Source organism: Elaeis guineensis, chromosome 12 (assembly GCF_000442705.2).
Source record: "Elaeis guineensis isolate ETL-2024a chromosome 12, EG11, whole genome shotgun sequence".
NCBI classification, from domain to species: Eukaryota; Viridiplantae; Streptophyta; class Magnoliopsida; order Arecales; family Arecaceae; genus Elaeis; species Elaeis guineensis.
In genome coordinates, this window is record NC_026004.2 from 7,320,854 (window position 1) to 7,345,036 (window position 24,183).

The following is a 24,183-nucleotide window of genomic DNA, read 5'->3' on the forward strand; positions in this document are numbered from 1 at the left end:
AAATAGGTTAAGCACAATTAGACCAGATTAAACCCAACATAATTAGGCTTAATTAGGCTCAATAAAATCCTAATCAAATCAGGAATTAACTAAACCTAACCCCTGATCAAATCAGGGACTAAACCACCTTAGCGATTGGTCAACATTTAACCTAATCGGGTCAATCCAAACTGAATCCAATTCAATTGGACTTGATCCAAAAATAATTACTCAATCAAATTGAGTTAATTAGTGATTAAATCACTAATTAAATCTCTCATAAATATTGAGTCCAAATCCGATGGGCAATCAGGCATCAGAGACCATCGATATGAAATCCTGATCAAAAAGTTCAAATTTCAAATTCAAAATTTGAAATTCAAAATTTTGACTCCGGTACCCAAAATATGTGGAACTCATGATTAGAGAATCCTAATTCTCAATCATAGAGTCCCAGATAGATAAGACTCATAATCAGCCATCAGATCAGAAAGGAAGCTCTAATGTGTGTGACCCCGCAGGTTCGAACCTAAACCGGTAGCACAGGAACCAATTCCTGTACTAATCGAAGTGACCATCTAGCAATGGTACCCGACGACCGGATAGGTCAAATAATCGCAATCGCAACATTCAGAACCTACGTGAATATGGTTACCGTATAATTCATCCCTTTTGACCCCTGTGTTTAGGACGACTCAGGGTTAAACTGTCAACCCTGATGATATCATCCGAATCGTGCTCAACTCAATTAGTCCTGTGACTCCTCACTAGGACTACCCTGGCCAAGGTTTTGCTAAATTGAAACACGACTGTACACAGCTCCTAAACTGGAGTGGTCAATCCCATCTTGACACACGCACCGACAAGTCAAGTACTTGACTACACCCAGCAACCTTCCGTCACTGAATTAGAAATTCAGGTAGTCCAGTGCCTAAGTGCAGTGAGTTGCTTGCAAGTCACCGTGGCGGTCTCAGGTCGGAGGGACATTTATACTCATATCCCATCGGAGCAAATCTTGACAGCAGAAATAGCTCCGGAGTTGGTCACGTTCAGTGTAGATGTACCATTATATCTCACCTGTATGCCATACCAGTGTCTCCACACTCTTTGGTTATGAGGACAACCAACCCATATGGCACACAACGATCTATGCTCGATAAACGTTGTCGTCCTTGGTAACAACGTATCATTTGGTCGCGAACATGTTTAAGGACTAAGCGACAAATCCTCCTTTGTCGAGTCTAAATAGTCCTAAAGACTTCACCACAACACAAGAGTTCATTAGAAGATGAAATATTTGTGATGAAAAAATATCAAAATAACTTTTATTTATTTATAATTCATGTACTAATACAAAAAGGAGCACAACCGTCAACAGGCTGACGATTGGCTTTGGGACACTATTCCCAACACCATCCAAGGGCCAATTGCATGGCGGAGACCATCTCCACCTTTGGTTCGCGAACACCAGCATCCGAAAGCATGCTGCACCCTGTAACAAAACAAGGTCTCTTCTCATCATGGATCATCAGTCCATTCAAGTGTGGCAATATCGCCACTTTGGCAGCGACAAAAAAGTCATTGCCAAGGATCAAGTTGTAGTCGTCCAGCGGAACCACCATCAGGTTCATGCGACCATTCCATCCGCCAATGGTCACTTGGACGTCAAAGGCCATGCCCCTCACGGCCTGGGCTTGGGAATTGACTGCCTTGATACGGCTCGAGTGTTTCGCCATACTCAAGCCTAGAGTGGGTACTATCCTTTCAGCCACAAAACTGTGCGTGGCACCACTGTCCACCATGGCTGAAAGCTGATGTCCATTGACTTCCATGCGCACGAACATCAGTTTGGGGCGTTCCTTGGCTCTCTCTGCTTGCATTGCACCAAGCAATTGCAGTGGTGCAACTTGGTGTGTAGCCTCTGAATCAGAATCATCACAGGCATCTTTAGCGATAATGGCACTTATCTTGCTCTTGTTGGGACAATTGCGAGCAAGATGAGGACCATTGCAGATGAAGCAACCGGGATGAGGATTGGCTTGATCCCTCCTTTGGTGGGAACCTTCCACCTTAGCCTTTCCTTTATCAGCAGCATCCTTGGTCCGCTTCTCGCCAACATCCTTTGGCCTCTTCCTGTGGTTCTTCTCAGCAAACTTAGGTTTGTTCGTGACAAACCCATTGCTGGGCTTACTGATTCGCAAATCCACCAAGGCATCAGCAGCAGCCAATGCGGCGGGCAAGTCATTGATGCCTTGCCGTCGCAACTCCAATTGCGCCCACGGTTGAAGGCCAGACAGGAAATTGAATAGCCTGTCTGCCTCGGACATATCCCTTATGTCCAACATAAGAGAGCTGTACTCCTTCACATACTCTCTTACTGATCCGGTCTGCCTCAACTTCTTTAGAGAGTCCCTTGCAACCCATGCCGTATTGCAAGGGAGGAATTACTCCTTCAATTCCTGTTTCAGCACCTCCCAAGTGTCAATCTGTGGCCTGACAATATCTTCCGTTCTGGTTCGCCACCAGAGTTTGGCATCCCCCACCAAGTACATACTGGTGATGGAGACTTTCTCCTCTTCAGGAGCATGCGCAGCCTTAAAGTATTGCTCCATGTCCCACAAGAAATTCTCTAGATCTTTGGCACTCCGCATGCCATTGAAAGGCTTTGGATCAGGGACCTTCATCTTGACGGTCGCATCCCCCCGCGAAGGGTTTTGCAGCACCGTCTTGAGGAGTCGGACATCAAATTTCATCTTCTCCAATTGTTGCTGCGCCATTGCCAAGGCTTCCTACAGCGGAACCAACGTGGCCAGCGAGTTCTCCACTTGCGACCACAAAGGTTCAGCGGCTTCACTTTGGGGCACACCGAGCATCGCTTCCAACCGGGACAATCTCTCACGGATAGCTTCTATGTTACCACCCGTTCGCATGAGCGCCACCCCCACGCTCAAGGTTTTGGCTCACAGATGGCCAAAAATCCCTTCACTCGAGCAAACCTGCTCTGATACCAACTGTCACAGGGCTGATTCTCGCCCAGAATTTTTGCAAGAATGCAAGCCTTGTGCGGCACTAGATCCACGTCTAGTTCAGCCTCTCAGTACTCTCCTCCCACAAGGAACATGATATCAAGGCACATAAGGGAAATATCACAGATTTTCTTTATTTCAATTCCCACAATACACTGGATAACAGAGACCCGCCCACAGTCTCTCCAAATATCCCAACGTACCCACTCCTGCCTCCACTAGTCAGCAAGCAGGGTATACATAGGCGGTGGACAACTTCCTCCAACCGCTGGGAACCAACTCAGAACCGTTCCCATTTATTTGGAAGGCAACTACTCCGAGGAGTTGGGAGCCAACTTCTGTCAACTCCCCCAAACTGCTATTGGACAGCAACTGACCAAGGCAACCGAAGGCAACTGTCGGGCCAACTCAGAATTCCGTCCAACTGCATGCCAAGGCCCGGGCTGCATGCGCCCAATGCCAGGCTCGGGTGCCACCCTGCGCACCCTTGCGAATTCATGCGCACACGCGTCCAGCCGTGCGCGCCCATGCGCGGGCTGATGCCATGCGCTCTGCTGTGCCGTTGGCTTGCGCGTCCTGCTGCCGCGCGCGCCTTGTGCCGCACGCCTCCGGCACCATGCGCATCCCTCTGCGCATCCTGCTGCCGCGCGCGCCCTGTGCTGCGCGCGCCCTGTGCCGCACGCCTCCGGCACCATACGCATCCCTCTGCGCATCCTGCTGTCGCGCGTGCCCTGTGCTGCGCGCGCCCTGTGCCGCACGTCTCCGGCACTGTGCGCATCCCCTTGCGCATCCACCTGCCGCGTGCGCCCAGTACTTGCCACGCACACCCTGCTGCGCGGCGCGCTTGAACATGGCGCTAGTGCGCTGCCCATGCGCACCCCAGCGCGCGCCCATCCATGGTGCCACGCGCTGCTGCATCTTGGCACCTATCCGCTAGTGCCAATACTCGGTCTGGCCATACGGGCACCTGGCCATGCCTTATCCTTGCAGAGCTCCGCCAAGCCTCTGCGCACTTGGGATTGGCACAATAAAGGCATCAACCCGTGCCATCCCAGAAAGTCGGCTAATGGGACCGTGACAGCTAGCATATCCTTTTTATTTTATATATTAAAACTAGTACATTAATTATCCATTTATCTTGCCCATCATTTTGTATCTTCATACATTAGGGAGCATTCAAAGATGAATTTTTGTATTATTTTTTATAATTTTTTTTGACAAAAATATAATATTTTATTATTTTTTATTTATTTTGTTTATATATATTTTTTTTATATTCTATTAATCATATACTATTAAATTTTAGTAATTATTATTTTAATTTCAATATATAATTTTTAAAATTATAATTAAATAATTAAATCATCTTTTATTTCTTTCTTTAAATTTATTTTTTAATTAATTATTTATATAATATTAATTAATTATTTAAATTAAATTATAAATTAATTAGTTATTTATATATTTAATTTATAAAATTATATATATTAAATTAAATAAATGAATAATTTGGTAGAGACACGTTTTCATAATCTGATGTGTCTCTAATATTATATAGATAGACGTAAATATAGATAGATTATCATTATTATTATTATTATCATGGATGCACTCTATCACTCTAGATTTGTGCGGACAGCACGTATTAGCCAATAAAAAAAATAAAAAATAAAAAATAAAACGAATCAGCCTCCGTCCGTTCCATTTTGCTCCGATTTGGTAATCAACCCCCCGACTTTCGTCAACGGAAAGACAGGCTCGCAGGAACGAGCGTAGGGTTAGGTTTTTGGGGAGAGGCGAAGAGATGTCGGGCTCCGGCAGCCGCCGGGAAGGCAACGGCGAGGGCTCCAGCATTCGCAGCCGCTCTTCTCGTAGCAAAAGGGAAGGAGGACGAGGCGATCACCGCGTCGAGGAGAGAGACTCTCATCGTCAGGTCGATCCCTCCTCCTCTCTCTCTTTCTCTCTCTTCCTTCCATTGGAAAATGTTTTCTTTGATCTGATGCTTCTTTAACCCTGAGATCGATGACGCGTAATCTTTAAACAAATTATCAATTGATATGGATATATTGAAGTTAATTGATCGCAAGAACATCAAGAAAGGGACAGATATGGATGTATTTTTGGGTCAAGATGAGTTATATAAGGCTTGTTAGGAACATAAACAACGTGGATGCATATAGTTTTATTGGTTTCTTTGTTAAGGTTTTTAGAATCATTCGTGGAATCTCGGAAGTTCTTGGCTGTTTGGTTCAGAAAACCTGGACCGTTTTAGGTTTTTACCCCTTTGTTATTGTGGTCATGCACCTCCTTGAACCTAATTTGCTGCCTTATGTATAATTTTGCGGTTTTAGTGTCTTTTCCATGCATCATCACACGCTTTCCTAATCATGTTTTCTTGGTGCAGAAAACCACTAAATTATTTTTTTCATTAAAAAAGAATCAAAAGTCAGTTCATTCCATATAAACCCCCAAGAAATCTTAACATTAGCCCTAATTTTGACAGAATTAAGGTTGTGTCTTTTTGCTTTTCTTTCACTTTAGCATCACAGACTGAACATGAAGAATAAATCAGCAGATATGAGCCCCTAGATGCATCGATTGGATTATCATGTTTTGTTGCTTGACCTGGATGGTTGTGTAATAAAAATAAACTTAAACTACTTAATATCCCATATTTTACATTATCATATTCAGTGACGCAAGTTTGCTCCACTTTGAATAGCTAATAATACTATACCTGGTGCGCTGTTATATGTTCAGGTGGGTATAAATTTATATATGAATATGATAGAGATATCATCATACTTCCGTTTTTTTTTTTTGGCTACCAAAATATCACTTCATGTTGTAGTCCAGGTTCAGCTTGACCAAACTGTGACATATAAAGGTTTGGCATGAGATAGACCCAAACCCACCTTTTATTATTATTATTATTTTGGGAATGACTGAATGAGTTTAGTGTTATGTTTGGAATTGATGGAAATTGTATGATATAAACTAGTATCTTAAACTAATTTTTCTAGACCCATGCACGTTGCAACTGGCATGAACAGTGAATTGAGATTTTGGACCCCAAATTGACCTAGAAATCTGGGTTTCATGCCCATGTTGGTTCCAATTAGGCAGGGCTTAGGTTGGGCACAGGTTCACTTGATTGTGGTGCACCCCTCAACTTGCTCTAAAGTCATCATTTCGCAATGGTAGAATTAGAAAAAGGAAACACCAAACAAATGTCTAATAGCTGCTTCTTCTTCTTTTCTTCTTTCTTTCTTTCGTTTTTTTCAGGGGAAAAAACCAAGAAGACACTTGTTCAAGATCCTAGTGGATATTTCAATTTCTTTCATAAGCAAAAACTTTGATCAGCTATGGAAATGTACACTTGGACATAATTGATGCCTTCAAGATTTGGTTGTCTAACATGTGTTGCTTACCCTATCATGGACATCTTTTTTCAGTCCAAAGATATCAGATATGTAACAACTATTAGGTCAAGCTAATACTATCGTACAAGTAGATATTTTATGCAAAGAATGCGTTCAATTTAAACAGCCCTATGCACATATTGTATTGACTTCATGTATGAATTTTGGTTATTTGAGTTTCTCACTGGAAAATGAATGACTACTGGTTTCAGCACAATTCTCGTGATTTTATGCAAGGGAAGATAAGGATGAGGGTGAGAGATCGAGATAGACAAAGAGATCGGTATCATGATGATGGAAGAGATCAGGATGGAGACCAGGAAAGGGATCAATATAGGGAAAGAGAACGAGATCATGGCAGGGAAAGAAATCAGGATTATTATCTCCGAGACCATCACAGAAATAGGAACACAAAGGATGACAGGGGAAAGGACAGACCAGATGAATCTGATCGCCATTGCAATCATGATAATGACTGGTAAACTTGAATAAAGTTAGTGGAAGTATGATGCATGACACAATTTTACTAGCTAGTTATCATCCAATATTTAGAATCATGCTGCTCTACTTTTGCTATTTCATTTTTCAATTTCATGCATTCAGTTGTCACACTTAGTTCTTTTATCTTCATCATGCTCATAAAATTTGCTAATATGAACCATATGATGGGACATGTAAATTTGCAACACTCACTTATTTTAATGCATGTCAAGATAAACACTACATTTTCATTTTTTTTTTCAAATTTTAAGAAAATTGGCTTTTCTATTTGTTTTGTTATTGGTTACCACCAAATTGGCCAAAGCATTCCTTTCCTCTGTCTGGATATTAACACCTTTTGAAGTATGTTACAGTTCACTGGATGCTTTCCTCTTGTTTTCATCGTGCTCGTATTAAACTACTACTAATAGAAAAATTGTAATATATGCTGAAATTTTAAGGCAAATCTTTCTTCTGCACTCCAGAGAAGTGAAATATGTCAAAGAACAAAATGAAACAAAGTTTTCCTATATACATGCTTTAGTGAAAGCATTCATGATTACATCGTTGTTGCTTCACAGTATTGTATGACCATACTGCTTTTTTATTTTTATTTTTTTTTTCTGTTTAAGGCACCGAGAATATGACCAAGATGGGAGTAGGAGAAATAGACATGTATCACGCTCTCGTTCTCCGTCTAAAAGGTACATGGAATTTTCTTTATTTTTTATATGTTTTAAGTCTTGCATGTTTATTCAGAATGACATTCTTGGCCTGTACTGTGTGACAACACGTAAATCTTGGAATTTGACTCCAAACTTGTTTATCAAAAGTCTAACCATCCAATCTTCTATAATGTGCATGGTGTAGGACTTAATTTTGTCAGATTTCCAACTTATTTATCAACAATCAAAACGTCGTATTATTTCAAAGGATGTAATGTCAGGAATAATAAAGGATGTATTGTCAGGAATAATTTAGCACATCAGCATATACCTGGTAAAAGAATGCTTGCTTGTGGATGTTCCAGGTTCTTCTCCCCATGATGGAAATTTTGGAAACTAGTTGTGCTGATTTGCCTTGTCTAAGTGGCTCATGCGGCATGGTGATCCAAGGAGGTCTATGCACCTGTTGTGTAGTCCGTTAAATTAAAGGCTATGCATTGTAAACTACTTTAAACGTAGTGGTTAAGAATCGGAGGAGGATACAATGAGCTAGAATCAGTTAAGATGGTTTGAAAATATGAAGCATGTGTAAGATATAAGTCCAGTGTGCTGGGGTTCTGGAGCATGTTTTGAAGTGTTAAAAAATGAGGTGACATGAAGTTGGTGTAAATGAGGGTGTAAATGATAGCAATGAGAAATGGTGCAAAGAAATCTTCATTTCCTTTTTATAGAGCCAATTATAATTTGATTCTTATGGCTGATCTACTTTGTTGGATTTTTTTTTTTAAAATTTGTTTTTTCTTCCCTCTTTGAGCTTTAACCTCCTCTAACCATCCTGCGTACTGAGATGTCAAAAATAACTTGGTTAGGTTTATTAGATGCTAACTGGTGATTCATAATATATTTTATGAATGCCTTGAGACCGTCGGTTAGCTTGAGAAACTGTATTTTAAGACTTTACAGTGGATATGGGCATGGTACGCTGCATCAATACTGTGTGGAAGCTTCCCTTCCATATTCCATCCTCTGTGTTCATTTCTCCTGTGGTATGTACAGTCAAGTTACATATACATGGTATTTTGTATACAAAGTTTGACCAGAAAATCTTTACATCTATTGACCTGTGTGCACTTTCAAACAATATTACATACCAAGGCTCTAGTTTGTTGAATATTCATAGTGATGCATTTGTTTTACTATACGCTATGTAGTCTTGCTGGGTTGTGCATTGGCACTATATTTTATGCTAATATATGGGTGGGGTTCATGGTCTCCTGCTTTTTTTGGTCAATTGAAAGCAACAGTAAACTAGACTTAATTCAATATTGTGATGAGCTATTTTAGCACAGTAATTACTTGTTTTCAGTTTAAACATCTTCCTATGAAACGTTTTATCAAAATTCATGTGTTATTTGAAATGTGGGATGCTTTGGAGGCACTTCTAGTTCATAGCTCTTGCTTATGAACTATAGCTTGTTGTTAGGGATATCATTGTTTCCCACCCACTGATATTTTACATGACATGCTGAGTTCAAATGATCACTGTTCTTTCAAATTTTATTAAGTAACTGGGAGCTAGTAATTTTATTGGCATATTACATGTGGTGTTGAACGCCATTTGTTCTGTTTTCCTTTTTCTGTTGGAAAATTTTTGCATCTACCTCTTTTTGTTTCCTTTCTAAATCTTCTAGATATCTTTAAAATTCATCTTGACATTGGAAATGTTATATTGCATATTAGATTTTATCGAGTCCATTGTTAAGGATTGCTTGAGGCTCATCTTGCATGGTGCCTTAAGATTGGATTCCTAATTAACATGTTGAAGCTCATTGGTGAGGTTATACAAAGTGACATGTGTGCATCAAATAAAGAGGCATATGTCATTATGTTGTTTCTTACAGTATCATTTCTTGTGCAGCAAGCGTGTAAGTGGTTTTGACATGGCTCCTCCTGGCGCCCCTCCGCTGCCTGTTGCTGCTGGTGCAGGTTAGGATGTACTCTTTGTTGTTACTTCTAGTTTTCTTTACCTCCACAAGAGTAGTGTTAATGTGTTATTTTATCATATGTACTATCTCAAAATGTTTGCTTACACATCTGTAAACCAGTATGCTTTTCCCATTTTGTCTCTTATCAAATATTTTATTTACTTGATGGTTTCATATGGAAACTGAGGATCATTGTTGTGTTGTTGGCTGTTGTGTGTGGTTTTCTGTTTGTGATTGTGTTTTCGATTGGTTAAGAAGGCAATGTTGGGCTTCATGTGCCATGGTGCTACCCAATGGTGTGGCCAGTGTAGATATTATGTTCAACAAGGAACCAATGCACTGTTTTGCTGGATCATGTTCGCCTTCAGCCGGAAACTATTGCCTTTTGGTAGACTTACAGATGTATCTTCAGCAACAACAGTAATGGATTTGTTTCTTATTTATATTTTGCTGCTGTTTATGCAAGTCATATCAAGCAGGAAGGCACAACATCCTCTACCCTCCACCTTAAAACAAGAATTCAATAGTTTCACCGGTGTTGCTCACGTCCTCATAGCAACACATCATGGCTGTTGCTTGCTTTCATATTTACTGTTTCTTGTCTGTTCCTTGTACAGGGCAGCTGCCTGGCATTCCTCAACCTCTGACAGGAATACTCCCAACCATGTTTCCTCTTCCAACCCCACAGGTACTTTAGAAAATTTCTCTGCAGTTTGCAGATGCATTTTGTTAATCTATAATTTTGTTATGCTTGACTTACCCGACCATCCTGTATTCTCTCTCAGCTAGGATCAATGTCAGTGATGCCAGCTCCAGCAATGACTCAACAGGTATGTCTCGATGCATTTGTTTTGGTTGACTTCTTTATATGGCATGCACGAATAGTAAAATTTTCTTTCCTCCATCAATCAGGCGACAAGGCATGCACGCCGTGTGTATGTTGGAGGCCTTCCTCCCATGGCAAATGAACAGGTGTATTCTGGTTACAGTTATTTTGCATGTTTACTCATCTTCTGTCCTAATCTTGTGCAAAATGTCATGCACCTTCATTTTTTATCCATGGAGCAGAAGTTGTTGTTAGTTAGTGCATTGGAAATATTTCTATAAAAAATAATTGCTTGAAAATATTATTGGCGAAAATGGCAAGAAGAGTATCTTGTGTGTCTTGGACCACATATTTAGACATTACTCACGTCTCTGATCCAGTAAATGAGATTACATTATGTTTTTTGCTGAACTGGATGATTGGGTTTAGCATCTGCTAGTTTTACTTGTATCTTCTTTTTACTCCTGGAATTATAGATGAATTTCTGCAAAATATAAAACATAAGCCTTGAATCTATGGAACTTTCTTAATTATTGAGCAGTATCATGATTAATTTTATAGAGTTATCTTAATCATATCCTGTATCTTGAGTAATCATACATTGTGTGTTGGAAGGCAAATACACCTATCTCTGCTAATTCCATCGTAGACTTATTTGTTACTTCATGATATCTATCCATTTGTGCATCGATAAAATCCTAATTACATACATCGAAACAATGTAGATATAGTTATGCAAATTCCGTATTTCTACTATAGATAACCCTTTTTTTTTTGGTGCTATGGTAACTTGTTATTCAACATATGCACCATTCTGTTGGCACTTCATGTGCAAACCTCTTCATTGAAGCCTGTCTAAACGAACTTTTTCATACTTCTTGGACAAACCATCAGATCAGGAATGGGACCTTTTAAGATGTCCTTGAATGGAAATAGATAGAATTAATTTTTCCCCCTAACTTCTGTATGTAGGGCTGCTAATAGACTAGCCCATGCACCTGATTTTTAATAATCTTTTGAACTCAGCCAAATAAGCTTGGGTTGTCCCATCATACTAGCAGCCCCTCTAGGAACCCTAACTTCTTTTCTGTACTCTGCTTTTTCTTGATGAGCCCTGGACTTTGCTACTAAATATTTGAACCATGACAAGTTCTTATCTACTCTATGAGAATTGCATCTGTGGTTTTAGTTTCCTTCTTGTTTAGAAGTTGATATAGTTCATATGTGGATATCTAAAACATATTTGATTTTCTGCCTTTAATTGCTTTCTAGGTACCTCATCAACGCATACAATAATTGCTTTCTGGTTCCCCTTGCATCTGTTTAGTTAATAACATTTCCAGCCGTGGAATTTAAATATATCTATACATGTATTATTATTATTTATATGCATAAAAACCCTTTAGAAAGCAAATTTCAGCCTCTTTTTTTTTTTTAATTAATAAATTTTTTTAAACAGAGTTCAAAGAAGGTTTTATCAAAGGAGTAGAGTATAAGCAAGCCAATTTTCCTTGCATGTGGTTGCCAGTATCTATAAAATGTTTTTTCCCCATTAGAACCTTAAGGGAGCATATAAAATTATTTATCAAGTTCTTTATTTATTTATTCATTTACTTTATAACTTGAGGCATTTCAGTTAAAAGTTCCTCATGATTTTGCCCTGAATGCTCTGGCATATCATTATCTGTCAAGCTGCACTCATTTGTTACTTTTTTTTTTTTTTTTTTCAAGTCCAAATAGGAGCCGGTCTGAGTTGAAATCTCCATAACTGAAAACCTGAATGCTAGTCGTCTACCCCTTTTTGATCCATTCCAATCTGTTTCAGCATGTGCAAAGTTGAGTTTATTGACAGCAAGCAATTTACTGATGAACCATGCACTTCTAGGAACATCTTTTCTCAGCTATGCTACTTTCCTCTTTCTTCTTTGAGGGCATTCTTTTCTTTCCAATAGAGCCAAACGATCTTGTCCGGAACTGTATCCTCTGATTCCTTCCCTTCTTGAAGAAAATGATACCAAGTTGTGACTTGTAAGTTCTCTATGCTTATCAAAGTGGGTGTAGTTCAACATTTAAATTGAAGTCAGCAGACGAATGGAATGGGCAACAGTATGCTCCAGAGTTTCATAATCAAATCTTTTTGCTTTATTATCTATTGTAAACTATGTTTGCAAATAAGTGATAAGGGGCATGATATAAACATTTTCTATTACCTATGATATCAATGCAAGTGCTAACTCTGTATTTCTCGGCCTTCTGAAAACAGACCATTGCTACATTTTTTAGCCATGTCATGACTGCCATAGGAGGAAATGCTGCTGGTCCAGGTGAATTTTTAAGTTCTTTTTTTCCTTTTTTGATTTCATCATAATCTTCTCTAGTGAATAAGTGAGGTAGCTTCTTTTTAGTTGTCTGTAGGCACATTTGCTTTTCTGGCTTTGGCTATTGTAAATGCAATGGGCAGTACATGTGAGTGTAACAAGAAAAGAAGCTAAAAAGGTAGCATTATTTGGTATAAGCTTTGCACAAAGAATATGTAAAAAGAGATAAGAAAAATTCATGTGCAACAAGTGTATCAATGGAGGAGAACAAAGAAAACATGGAATAAAAGTTGTGAAATGCATTGAAAGAGCAAAGTCTTGTGGCATTTACTTGCTTTTGAGTTTGCTGGTGTTTTCGCATGTAATCACACTCTCAGTAAACATAGCCAAAAATCCTTTTTGGTTCATTGGTCACCGGTGCTTTATCCAAAAAGCTCTTGACTTATTTAAGTTATTCCTCACAATATATTTTGGTAGGATCAAGGCTAAACCCTAACACAATGAGCCTCCATGTAGCTTATTTTACCGCTCCACTTTAGTTTTGGTATGTGTTCCTCCTTAAATAATTTCTATTAAATTTCAATCTTAGGTTCAAATTCCATCTTCCTTTGGTTGCAAGAACCATTTTAATTAAAGATTGATTACAAAATCTGTCTTTTCTCCTATTTAGCAACCAAATCTACATATCTTTCTGTCAACCCATAAAATATATTAGGTTGCGTTTGGTGCATTGTCAGGCAATCTTGGAAGGTAATGTGGATTGTCTTCAGGATAGATTGCCACCATTAAATTGCCAGTAATATTGATTACTGTGTTTGGTATATATAGGTAATGTTGCAGTAAAATTACTGAAAATCTTGATTGACATGTTTGGTATGACAATCAGATTACCGGTAATATAAAATCAAATTTTCAAAATACTCCTTATAATTTTGTTCAGGTGCTCTTTTTTTCTCTAAAGAGAAGTGGTGGGAGTGATGTAGGTGTGGTGGTAGTGTGACGTGGCGGGCCAGGGGGTGTGGGGAACCGCGGGCACTGAGGGGGTGGGGAGGGGTTGAGCGCGTGTAGAGCCATGGGGGTGGTAGGGACAGGCATGGAAGAGCCACGAGGGGTGGTGGGGGACAAGGGCGGAGGAGCCGCAGGCAGGTAAAGGGAGATGGAGGAGCCACGGGCCCAGGGCGCACATGGAGTGGGGTGGGGGGGAGGGTTAGGCAATGGGTTTTATGTGATTTTTTTGAGGAATAGTTTTATCCAAAATTTTTATTGTAACATTGTCAAAGAAGTGATAATCTGGATAGCCACCTTTCTCTAAGGTAATCCAGATTGCCTCATGGGAGGCAATCTAGATTACCACCCAAAAAGCATACCAAACGTAGTAATTTAGATTACCACATTAAATTACCAGCAATCTGGATAGATTGCCAGCTACCAAACACAACCTTATAATTTTTTTTTTCTTGTAGGTTGTATTTGTGATTCGATTGTTGCCAGGCAGAACCAAGAATATGAGTGGCATGGGCTTGAGCATGAGTGTGATAAGTAGGGCTACAACCTGAGTGGGTTGGGCCACAACCTGAGTGGGTTGGGCCATTTGAGGGCTAACCTAACCTAACCCAACCTCTATATCTCCCAACCCTAAGGTCGCTTACCCGACTCAATTGGCCCGAGGTTAGGATTTATCTAACCCAACCCAATCCATTCTCATCTCAAGCTAAATTCGGGTTAGCGTCAGGTTGGGTCTTGTTGACCCATGTTTGTTGGGTTATATTGGGTTGAATGGAAATTCTAAGATAAGGAAAAATTTTGGTATTTTTTCGTTAGATGTGTATTTGTTGGATTGAGACCTCAACCATCAATCCATTTTTATGGTGTCCTTAATTTTATAACTTAGAATGACTAAAGACATAATTGTCTGAAACATCCGTGGTTTCTAATCTTTGAAAAGTTCTTGCGGACCTATAAGCACATGTCACACCCATACATTTTTCTAAGTTTTGTTTGTGTGCACTTTAGGGTAAACAGAAGGGTCTAGGGGTAACATTAGCTTGTGATTTGTAGTATTAGATTGGGACAAGGGCCTCAGTCTCTGAGAGACAATCTTTTAAAGTTGGCATAACAGTTTTGTTCTTGGTGAAAATCCTGTTTCACTATATGGGGAGTGTGAGGATGCTCTTGGCTTGGGGACAGTATGAGTCTATGAGGCAAGAATAACGTCCTTAGCCTTGGTCATGAAGAATGAGAAAAATCATATGTAATAGTGTGAAGTGGGAAGATTGCTGCTCCATTGCTCTGTGAATGTGTGTTTTCATTGCTCTATGGTGGTATCTAATTCTATGAATATTTAGACAGACTCAATTTTAGTAGTGGCCATGTACACAAGGTGGATGGGAGATTGAGCCAGTTGAGTGGAGGCTGGCTGAAACAAAAATTAGTGGGGTCCATAGGAGGTTCCTCTATCCAACCCCCTTTCCCCACCCACCCCCCCTCTTTCGGTTGTGGCAGATTCTTTTTCTTTCTTTTTTTCTTTCTGTGGGGGGTGGGGTGGGGGGCATTGCATAGTGTGCTGAAGTTTTGTATTTACTTCCAAATGGATCCGGCCTAAGTATTTCTCCTTATCTTTATCTAACTGTTTTGAAGGTGCGTAATCTCTAATTAGTTTTGATTTTTTTTCAAACTCCATGCCTTTGCTTTCTTTGTTATTTTTTTTTTAAATAAAAAGGAAGATAAATTTACTGTTTCTTGGTTACTTAGGTGATGCTGTTGTCAATGTGTACATAAACCATGAAAAGAAATTTGCTTTTGTTGAGATGCGATCAGTTGAAGAAGCAAGTAATGCAATGGCATTAGATGGTATCATATTTGAGGTATCACCTATCTTCTTGCCAATGTTGTCCTTTCTCCTAGAATGGGCAGTATATTGGTATACTCATTTTCCCTCCTATTTGACTTGGTGTGCTAGCTGGTCCTGCACATAATTTGGGCTTATAATCAGGTTAAAGATAATCATCTGCTCCAAAGTACATCTCTAGCAGATATATGAAAAATTATCATGCTGTACTTTAGTGTCTAATATGTCATATACTGGTTTAAGTGTCATTTGGAATGGAAACCAGTCATTGTCATGTTGCCTAAAGATCACATCCTTGGTACAAGTTAACTTTTCTCATGTAACCGTTGCCTACCGACCCCTGTTTTTCCCCTCTTCTTTTTAGTTACTAATCCATTCTGAACTTGCAGAAAGTGAGCAACCCAGAGGAGGTGGTTTTCTTTTTTTTCTTTTTTTTTTTTGGGGGGGGGGGGGTGTGAATATATTTTGGTAGATCTTTACTAATTTCAACTGTAACACATTGGTTCATATCTCATATGTGATGCTTCTTGAAAACTTGATAGGGAGTTTCAGTGAGAGTTCGAAGACCTACAGACTATAATCCTTCATTGGCTGCAGCACTTGGACCTAGCCACCCGCATCCTCATCTTAACCTAGCTGCAGTCGGTCTCACTCCTGGGTATGTGAGCATAACTTAAAAGTTGACATTTTATGTTCAATGTTTCACCATCATGAGTTTTAGAAAAGTTGCATGTTATTGATTTGATGGTTATGGTATTATAACTATGGTTTCAGTGTCATAAATAGGGTCACTTGTATATTTCTTTGTTCTCAGGTACTGGACATATCATGTGATTACATAATCAAATAAATAATTTTACTGTTTCCAAGCAAATTACCTGATATTAAGCTTATTATGTCTTTTGTTGACAGCACAATTGGTGGAGCTGAGGGACCTGACCGTATCTTTGTAGGTGGCCTCCCCTACTACTTCACGGATGCACAAATAAAGGAGCTACTAGAGTCCTTTGGGTATGCATATTCAACACAAACATTTACTTTGACCTATTCATTTTTGTATTTGCTCTTTATTGAATTTTTTAAAATGTATCTGGATTTAGTTGAAAGCAAACTTTCTTTCTTGTGTTCTTTTGATTATGTTGTACATGAACTTTATAATTTTTGGAGAAAAGCGTTCTTCGATAATTCTCAAAAATACCTGAGAGTGCAGTTCGATTTTGTCATAATACTGTTTCATCTTTATCCAGTATAATAATTACTATTGGTGAATAATTATTGTTACCAGACCTCTGCGTGGATTTGATGTTGTTAAAGATAAGGACACGGGAAACTCAAAAGGTTATGGTTTTTGTGCCTATCAGGTATAATGTATCTAAATGACTGATGATGGTTGTCTTCTCCCTGTCATTATCCAGCTTGATTGTTTCCTGAGCCTACTTGGTGTTTCAGGATCCATCAGTCACGGATGTGGCTTGTGCTGCACTTAATGGTCTGAAAATGGGTGACAAGACACTAACCGTACGCCGTGCTTCTGCCAGGTTTGCATTCTATGCTTAATGAGTAGTGGTGCATTTTCAATTTGCTTTTGTCTCCTTTTTTTAATGTATTTAGAGACTGATATCTTCCAAATGTTGACGAATCATGCAATTTGCATGTATAGTACTGGGCAAATTAAACCAGAGCAGGAGTTGATCTTACAGCAAGCACAACAACATATAGCTATGCAGGTAATATGAATTACCAAATGTCAAATATATCCATTACTCTCTTTTCTTATGTTTCATCTACTAATTAACAATTGCTGGATGTAGAAAATGGCTCTACAGGCTGGAAATGCCCTGCCTTTTCCTGGAGTTGGGTTGGCACTTGCTGCTCCTGCAGCATTTCCAACTAAAATTCTATGCTTGACTGAGGTATCCTCAACCCATGCAGCATTCTACTGATATTGTCAATCCTGTTCAGTTTGAGAAATATAGAGACAGCTAGTAATGTAGTGTACATGGCATATCGAGTCATTTTCAAATTATTATTCTTATTTTTGGGTTGGACATGATTTAGATGCACATTTTATCTCAATTTATAGAAGGATTATAAGTGAGATAAATAAAGTGATGTTACAATGAGCAGAAAGCAGTTTCATCAGTCTGTCATTATTAAGGAATTACATGGATGTTATCACCTGCAACTCATTAATGCATAAATGTCCAGATTGATTTTAATGAACTTAACAAGTACATGTATGTGATATAAACATTCCAATTTTTGTAATCTTGATTCTGTTGTCTGCAGCATATTGCTTGAACTGTTGTTAATAAATATTTAGAGAATTTGTCGCTATGCATTTTATATCTTCATTAAAATTGGTGTTTTAAGGTGGTGTCCATCGATGAGCTGAGGGATGATGAGGAATATTCAGAAATATTACAGGATATGAGAGAAGAAAGTGGAAAATTTGGTAAGCACATGTTGAGCTATATGCATATAAATACTCTATTACTGTTGAAATCAAAGTGTAATTTTCACTTGGTTTGCTGACATGGATATGTAAAAGTTCTGGGACTAATTCTAGTGCCTGAAACATGTCATTTTTTTAATGGACTCTTTTTTGTTTCTTTGTTGAAATTTTCAGGTTCGTTGGTAAATGTGATCATACCACGCCCAATTCCAAATGGGGAATTGATTCCCGGAGTTGGAAAGGTAAGCTTGATTTCTCCCACTGTCTTATTTAATGTGCAGTGGTACCTTGACATTCATTTGGTGCTCAACTTTCCCCTCTCTAAATGTGCCGTCGTCTTTTCCATATCCTGAGCTCTCAAGTTGTGGTCAGAGCAACTTACAATGTTCTAAACATAACCAGGAAACTTTTTGTCCTTTTAATTTTAGGTATTAAGTTGATACACATGATATCTATACATGGAGGTTATATATAATTGCATTAACATTAGACACATAAGCACAACAGCTTAACAGTATTTTTGATTAGTGATACCAATTGCTGCTTGATTCACCTGTCTTGTGCGGTGGTCAGTGGATTGGTACAATACCACCATTTTTTGGGGTGTGGGGGCAGTTTTTTTTTGGGCCGGGGGGTGGTCAGGGTGGAGGTGCACGGGGAAGGGTTGGTGGTGGTGTCAGGTGGGTCCAGGTGTGGTTTTGCCATCAGAGCAGTGAATGGGGTGATGAGCTTCAGCATTTTTCAATTCTTTTTGAAGCTTGTTAGATGCAAAGACAGTTTATGCTAACAGATGCAATTGGGATGCCATAGATTTGCAAAAATTTGAATGGGGCATTAGTGCTAGGATGGATTTGTGTGGTGCAAGTTATATAGAAGTGTCTAGTTCTCACCCTTGTTCTTTATTGGAAGGCTTAGATGGTCTGGTCTTCATTGACCCTTTTTATTTGAACTGATCATAATTCTTGCCCCAGTCAGTTTGGCCTCTTGGAGCTGTTAAAACTTCTAAGACATCAGACAGCAATCTCCGTCAAAGCCAAATGATGATAAGAATGTCCTTTGTAAAACATCTAAAACAATAGTGAGAATATTCATTTTTAAGAGAATCGAGTCCCAGCCACGGGAGCTGGCTGTTTAGCTCTGCTCCTGCTGCATGTAGTGTTAACCTTGTTAACGAGGAATTAATGGCTATTTGGTATTGAGTTTGTTGGAGGTTGTATAGTCTCTTGGAACCTTAGAAGTTTTGGGGTGGCCCTCTGATAGTTTAAATGCCATTAGAAGCATGGGTTTGGACTTACGAGTTATCATATATCTACTTCATGTCAACGGCCCAGGATGGTATACTTGGATTTTGTGTTTCATTTGAAGTTGAAATGGTAGTTGGAACATGTTTTATTATATCAGTTAAACTGGTTCATGATAGTGTAGTCCATGTTGTACTTAGATCCTGTTCACTTTTTCCATTGACAGACCAAAAGATTGAGCTGATGCCAATCATCAGAGTCATACTGATTTTCATCATTTATATGACCAGTGGTCTTCACTTTTTGAATTTCAAAAGGAAAGATGAGGCTCTTTTGTTTTACAATGATACATTACCTCGTAGCAGCAAACTTCCTAGCTCCAGCGGCATCAACCCTCATGATGCTGAACTGGTTATCTGTGTCTGTGTTTCTTTGCTCTAAATTTTATATATTTCTTGGAATTATTCATTTCTTTTTCTAATCAAAGCAGAACAAAATAAGTCATCATTAAATTTTGTTCCCTTCCCCTTCACCTTCACTGAAGATCCAAATGCTATTTGTGCAGATGCAACAAATTTGTTTTTTGTAATATGTGGATGATTCCACCTTATCGCCATCTGAAATCCAAACTGTTAGGACATGACAACCTTTTTTCAGAAGCTTTAGTTTTTCAATTTATTAATCTTTTTTTATTTAGTGTTTCTTGTATTTAGAATTTCTAAAACTATGGTACTCCATTACTCTCTAGTGTCTCATGTGTTTATAATGTCAACTAGGTATTATGATAAATTATAAATTAAGCTTGGAGTTATTGAGGCAATCAAGGCCCGGTGCAATAGTAAGGTTCCTAAACCAGAGGTTACCGATTCGATTATAAATTAAGCTTGGAGTTATTGAGGCAATCAAGGCCCGGTGCAATAGTAAGGTTCCTGAACGAGAGGTTACCGATTCAAAACATGGAAACAATCTTTTCACATACAAGGATAAGGCTATGTACATCTAACCCTTCCCAAATCCTGCAATTGCGGGAGTCTCATGCACTAAGCAGCCCACTTCTTGCTATGTTTAAAATACAATTTTGCATTCACTAGTAATGCTGTGGACGATGAGTTTATAGAAAATCCATGTAGGAATTTAGATTTTATTTATTACATAGTATTATCAAAAGCATGATGATTCTCGTATATTCAATTTTGGCTCTCTGTTCTTAGTATCAGATTCTCCAATTGAGAAAATTTGTTCGGTTTGCTGTTTCAGTACTGGATCCGGTACTGATATCATTCTATTATAATGTCAATATATGGTACGATACGGTATGAGATTGCGTACCAATTTGGTACTAGTATGGTATGGTACAGTACAGGCCGATTGGTGCAACAAACCTTGCTTTCTAACCTAGAATTTTAATTTGAGATCAGAATATTCAGCTGTTAACAGAATATGTTATATAAATTTTTCTTATGAAGGGGCATCGTGCATCTTTCTGTTTACAAGGATACCTTATATTTATTCTACATGACTGATAAGGGTACATGATTATTACATATTCAGGTGTTTTTGGAGTACACAGATGTCACAGGCTCAACTAGGGCAAAGGCTGCTCTCCATGGAAGAAAATTTGCAGGGAACATTGTCACTGCTGCATATTACCCTGAGGACAAATTTAGTATGGGAGACTATGGGGCAGAAGCAATGGTTTGAGCAGGATCCTATACGCATTGCTATCACGTTTCCCAGTATACAGGTAGCCATATTTTCTTGAGCTCTAGATGTCAGGCTTTGATTTGCATCAGGATGTAGAGGGTGGCCTGATCTTTTGTATACGAATCTTGTTGAGTAGGGATGCTGTTGGTACATGACTTTAGTCATGCTTGATGATTTTATATCGATCTATCAGTTACTCATTGAACTGGATGACAAGATCTATCTACACTAATAAACTGTGAGATGAGCATCTCGTAAAGGGACCTTGATCCCAACTGTTGAGGTATATGGTCTGGTTCATTGAATACCGATATCATACAAACATTGTATATTTTTGCTGCAACAATCTGGACGATGCTGAAGACTATTGTGATTAAAAATGCTCATTATTATACAGGATCTCTAAGCATGCTTCTAGCTTATTGATGTTGGAGTGAAGGTCTATCAATTTGACTTGGTTTTAATTTTCTTGACAAACTAGTTATGACCTTGATCAACTCCTAAAGGACATCCTTGGTTTGCAAGAATCGCCCCGATTGTTTGGTTTGGGGTGGGGAGGAATCAGAATGCCGGACTCCCCCAAAATCTAATCCTGGCTCTTCCTCCAATATTCTGATTTTGCTCCGCTGATTCTGATTTCTCGATTCTGGTTAGCATTAGGAATATTGGGCATTTGGATTCTCATGGCAATTGATTTGATCTCAAACCTAATACATCTCGAATTCACGACCTCGCAAGTGTTTGAATGAGATGGCTGGTTTTGGAATGTGTTTGCCGCAGATGGTGCGGTACTTTTGGCTGTGATATGACTTCGATCCCAGGTGTAACCTCCAGAGGCATGAAATGTGTTTAAGTTGAACATTCAATATGATTCAAGCTTCATTGTGCCACATTCAGGTGTTGGAAGTATCACTGGGGATCCAGAAGTGCTTGCCTCTGTGAATAGCACTCATTCGTCTTGTGCCTCTTGGTAAGGTTGTAATATGCGTCGGGACTTTTTTTTTAGTTTTTACAGGAATGCTAGTTAGGTCAGGATGATCCTATCTTTCGATTATCTCTACAATATTAGAATTCAATGGAATGCTAGTTAGGTCAGGATGATCCTATCTTTCGATTATCTCTACAATATTAGAATTCAATCTTTGGTCATTTAAAGTAATCTCTCTTTGGTTGTAAGCTCAGAAAATATGTTGTATGCTCTTTTACATGTGGTTGATTCTGGCAAAGTAGCTATTCTTGGTGTATAATATTGTGGTCAGGTACCGAGTACCTGATAGAGTGGATACATGATAGAAAAGGGAGAGGATCAATAAATTACCAAGTGATTTATACCTTCCATTTACGTCAAAAAAGAAGAAAAAGGAAAGGATTCGCCATCCTCTTCTAGTCTCAATATTAATCGATATTTTAGCATACGATATTAATTGTGCACACCCTATCCCTACATCGAGAAGCAACCATGATATAACTGTGCTCCCGAAAGGTCAGTTTTAGATTTCTTTTTACCCTCTTCTCTTCTAACATGACCGGACCCTCGAATTTCCTCAAGCCGTTGCCGAAGATCTAGTGGGTGTAACGATTCGGGCAAGGTAGGCTTTGGCCCTCCCCCACTTCCCCTTAGGGTAAAAAAGGAAAAAAATCATGCAAAAGCCAGTTTTGCTCTTATGATTATGGAGGAAATCATTACGTACTCAGCACTCGTGCGAGTGCTTTCGAAGATGCACTCATCGTTCTTACCAAAAAAAAAAAAAAAATGATGCACTCATCGTGAGGTACTATTACTAATAGGTGTTCTTCATGTCGAGGCTTGTTTTGGATAAGAAATGATGAGGAGAGTGACCAGCCCGAACAGATTAAATTAGTCCAACAAATAGAAAATGACTTTTCTCTCATTTCTTTCTTTATTTTGTTTTTGGTGGGATTTTCCTCTATCCGTGTTTCTTTCCCCCATTTCACTTTTCTCATTCACCTTCATCCCAAATATTCACTCTAATCTCCGGGTCTCGCTGCGTCCTACCATCATCGCTGGTTTCCATCAAAAACTGTATCTTCAGCGTCCACACCGTCACATGGTAATGGAGATGTCACCTGATAATTGTAAAAGATACATCGGTTTCAGAAAGTTTTGGAGCCTCTTTATCAAGCATCGAGATATCTGAATAGACTGGTGGTGGTCTTAAAAATTTTGATCGAGATGCAATCGATTTGCTAAAAACATATGTACACGATTAAGTAGGAAAAATGAGATGGATGAAATTAATTCATCAAGACAGACTATGTATCGGACTTGAATTAGATCTACAGGAACCCATGCCATGCCCTTGAAAGAAGTTTAGATATTTTTGGCCCAATTAGGTTGGAGGAGGAGAATGTGTGTTTTGAATCTCCCGATTTATTCTGTTTGTCTATGATTTGGGGAATATAAATATATCATTTGATTAGAATTTATGACTTCTGTTTCCCATTTTATTCGTTTGTAGGGGCATCCCCTACAAACGAATAAAATGGCCACCACAAGGGTCAGCTATGAACAGTAGCGAGAGATGGACCCGACTCTGGATTGGGGAAGCTGCGTGCCAAGGTTTGCCAAATTAGATATCCTTCAAACGAGAAAAGACGATGTTCGTACTTCTAGTCATCCATTGTCGATGCATTTTGATGGACTTAGAAATCAGAAAGTTTTTATTTCATAGGGTTGTAATGGAGAATGGAAAATTTTTATTCCATATATTATAGGGTTATTCTACCTCTTCCGTCGTGCATACAGTCACAGCGAGTGCGTAGGGTTAGGCACCTGGCGCCTCTGAGATCCACGCTGATTTACTAACCGTGTGAATCCCAGTGTTCTCTTTGTTACTCTAATGAACTGGTGCATCTTGCTGCTGTCGTGGCAACTGGCAAAAATATTAGGAACCGGTCCACACAAAAAAAAGCTAGAAATCGAAGGAGGAGAAGGCGCCTCAGCCATTTATCGTAGTTATCCTCGGAACAAGATGAAGATGACAACAACGAGAAGGGATGGACCAGAGCGGACGTCGCCAACGAACGACGCCACCCGCGCGCCCACCACCCCCGAGGCATGCTGACGTGTATAAGACAAAGCAGCCTATCCATCCTTACAGTGGGACCCACGTAGATGGCGAGTTTGATCTCTTGGTTTTACGGCCTTTCCACATACGGCCCGTCAGATATCTGACGTGGCACCTCGCACACAGAAATACCTGCTCCTTTGAA

General features: G+C 39.2%; 1 protein-coding gene and 1 long non-coding RNA gene across 6 annotated transcripts; one reads left to right on the plus strand and one right to left on the minus strand.

Moving 5' to 3' along the window:
• Window positions 1–4,694: 4,694 nt before the first annotated feature.
• On the plus strand, window positions 4,695–21,159 carry LOC105055498 (splicing factor U2af large subunit B). Of its 5 annotated transcripts, XM_010937341.4 has the most exons (18): window positions 4,695–4,938; window positions 6,640–6,905; window positions 7,540–7,611; window positions 9,491–9,558; window positions 10,175–10,245; window positions 10,343–10,387; window positions 10,470–10,529; window positions 12,647–12,707; window positions 15,453–15,565; window positions 16,092–16,207; window positions 16,462–16,560; window positions 16,835–16,910; window positions 16,999–17,087; window positions 17,210–17,276; window positions 17,361–17,462; window positions 17,923–18,004; window positions 18,179–18,246; window positions 20,797–21,159. In XM_010937341.4, exons 1-18 carry the CDS (start codon window positions 4,810–4,812, stop codon window positions 20,944–20,946), a joined length of 1,734 nt encoding a protein of 577 aa, XP_010935643.1. In that variant the 5' UTR covers window positions 4,695–4,809; the 3' UTR covers window positions 20,947–21,159. The 5 variants fall into 5 exon arrangements, with proteins under 5 accessions (XP_010935643.1, XP_019709734.1, XP_073102842.1 ...); XM_019854175.3 differs by lacking the exons at window positions 4,695–4,938; window positions 6,640–6,905; window positions 7,540–7,611; window positions 9,491–9,558 and adding an exon at window positions 9,838–9,977; XM_073246741.1 differs by lacking the exons at window positions 4,695–4,938; window positions 6,640–6,905; window positions 7,540–7,611; window positions 9,491–9,558 and adding an exon at window positions 9,898–9,959.
• A 1,511-nt stretch (window positions 21,160–22,670) lies between these two features.
• Window positions 22,671–24,047, minus strand: LOC140852883 (uncharacterized). The gene is made up of 2 exons (XR_012135859.1): window positions 23,697–24,047; window positions 22,671–23,037 (listed from the first exon to the last, which is right to left on the minus strand). It is a non-coding gene; the product is annotated as an uncharacterized lncRNA (long non-coding RNA).
• Window positions 24,048–24,183: the final 136 nt, after the last annotated feature.

Coding starts and splice junctions, on each gene's coding strand:
- LOC105055498 (XM_010937341.4), top strand. CDS start 4,810: ATGTCGGGCTCCGGCAGCCGCCGGGAAGGCAACGGCGAGGGCTCCAGC. Junction 15,566..16,091: donor TAGATGGTATCATATTTGAG/GTATCACCTATC, acceptor AAAACTTGATAG/GGAGTTTCAGTGAGAGTTCG. Junction 16,208..16,461: donor GCAGTCGGTCTCACTCCTGG/GTATGTGAGCAT, acceptor TTTTGTTGACAG/CACAATTGGTGGAGCTGAGG.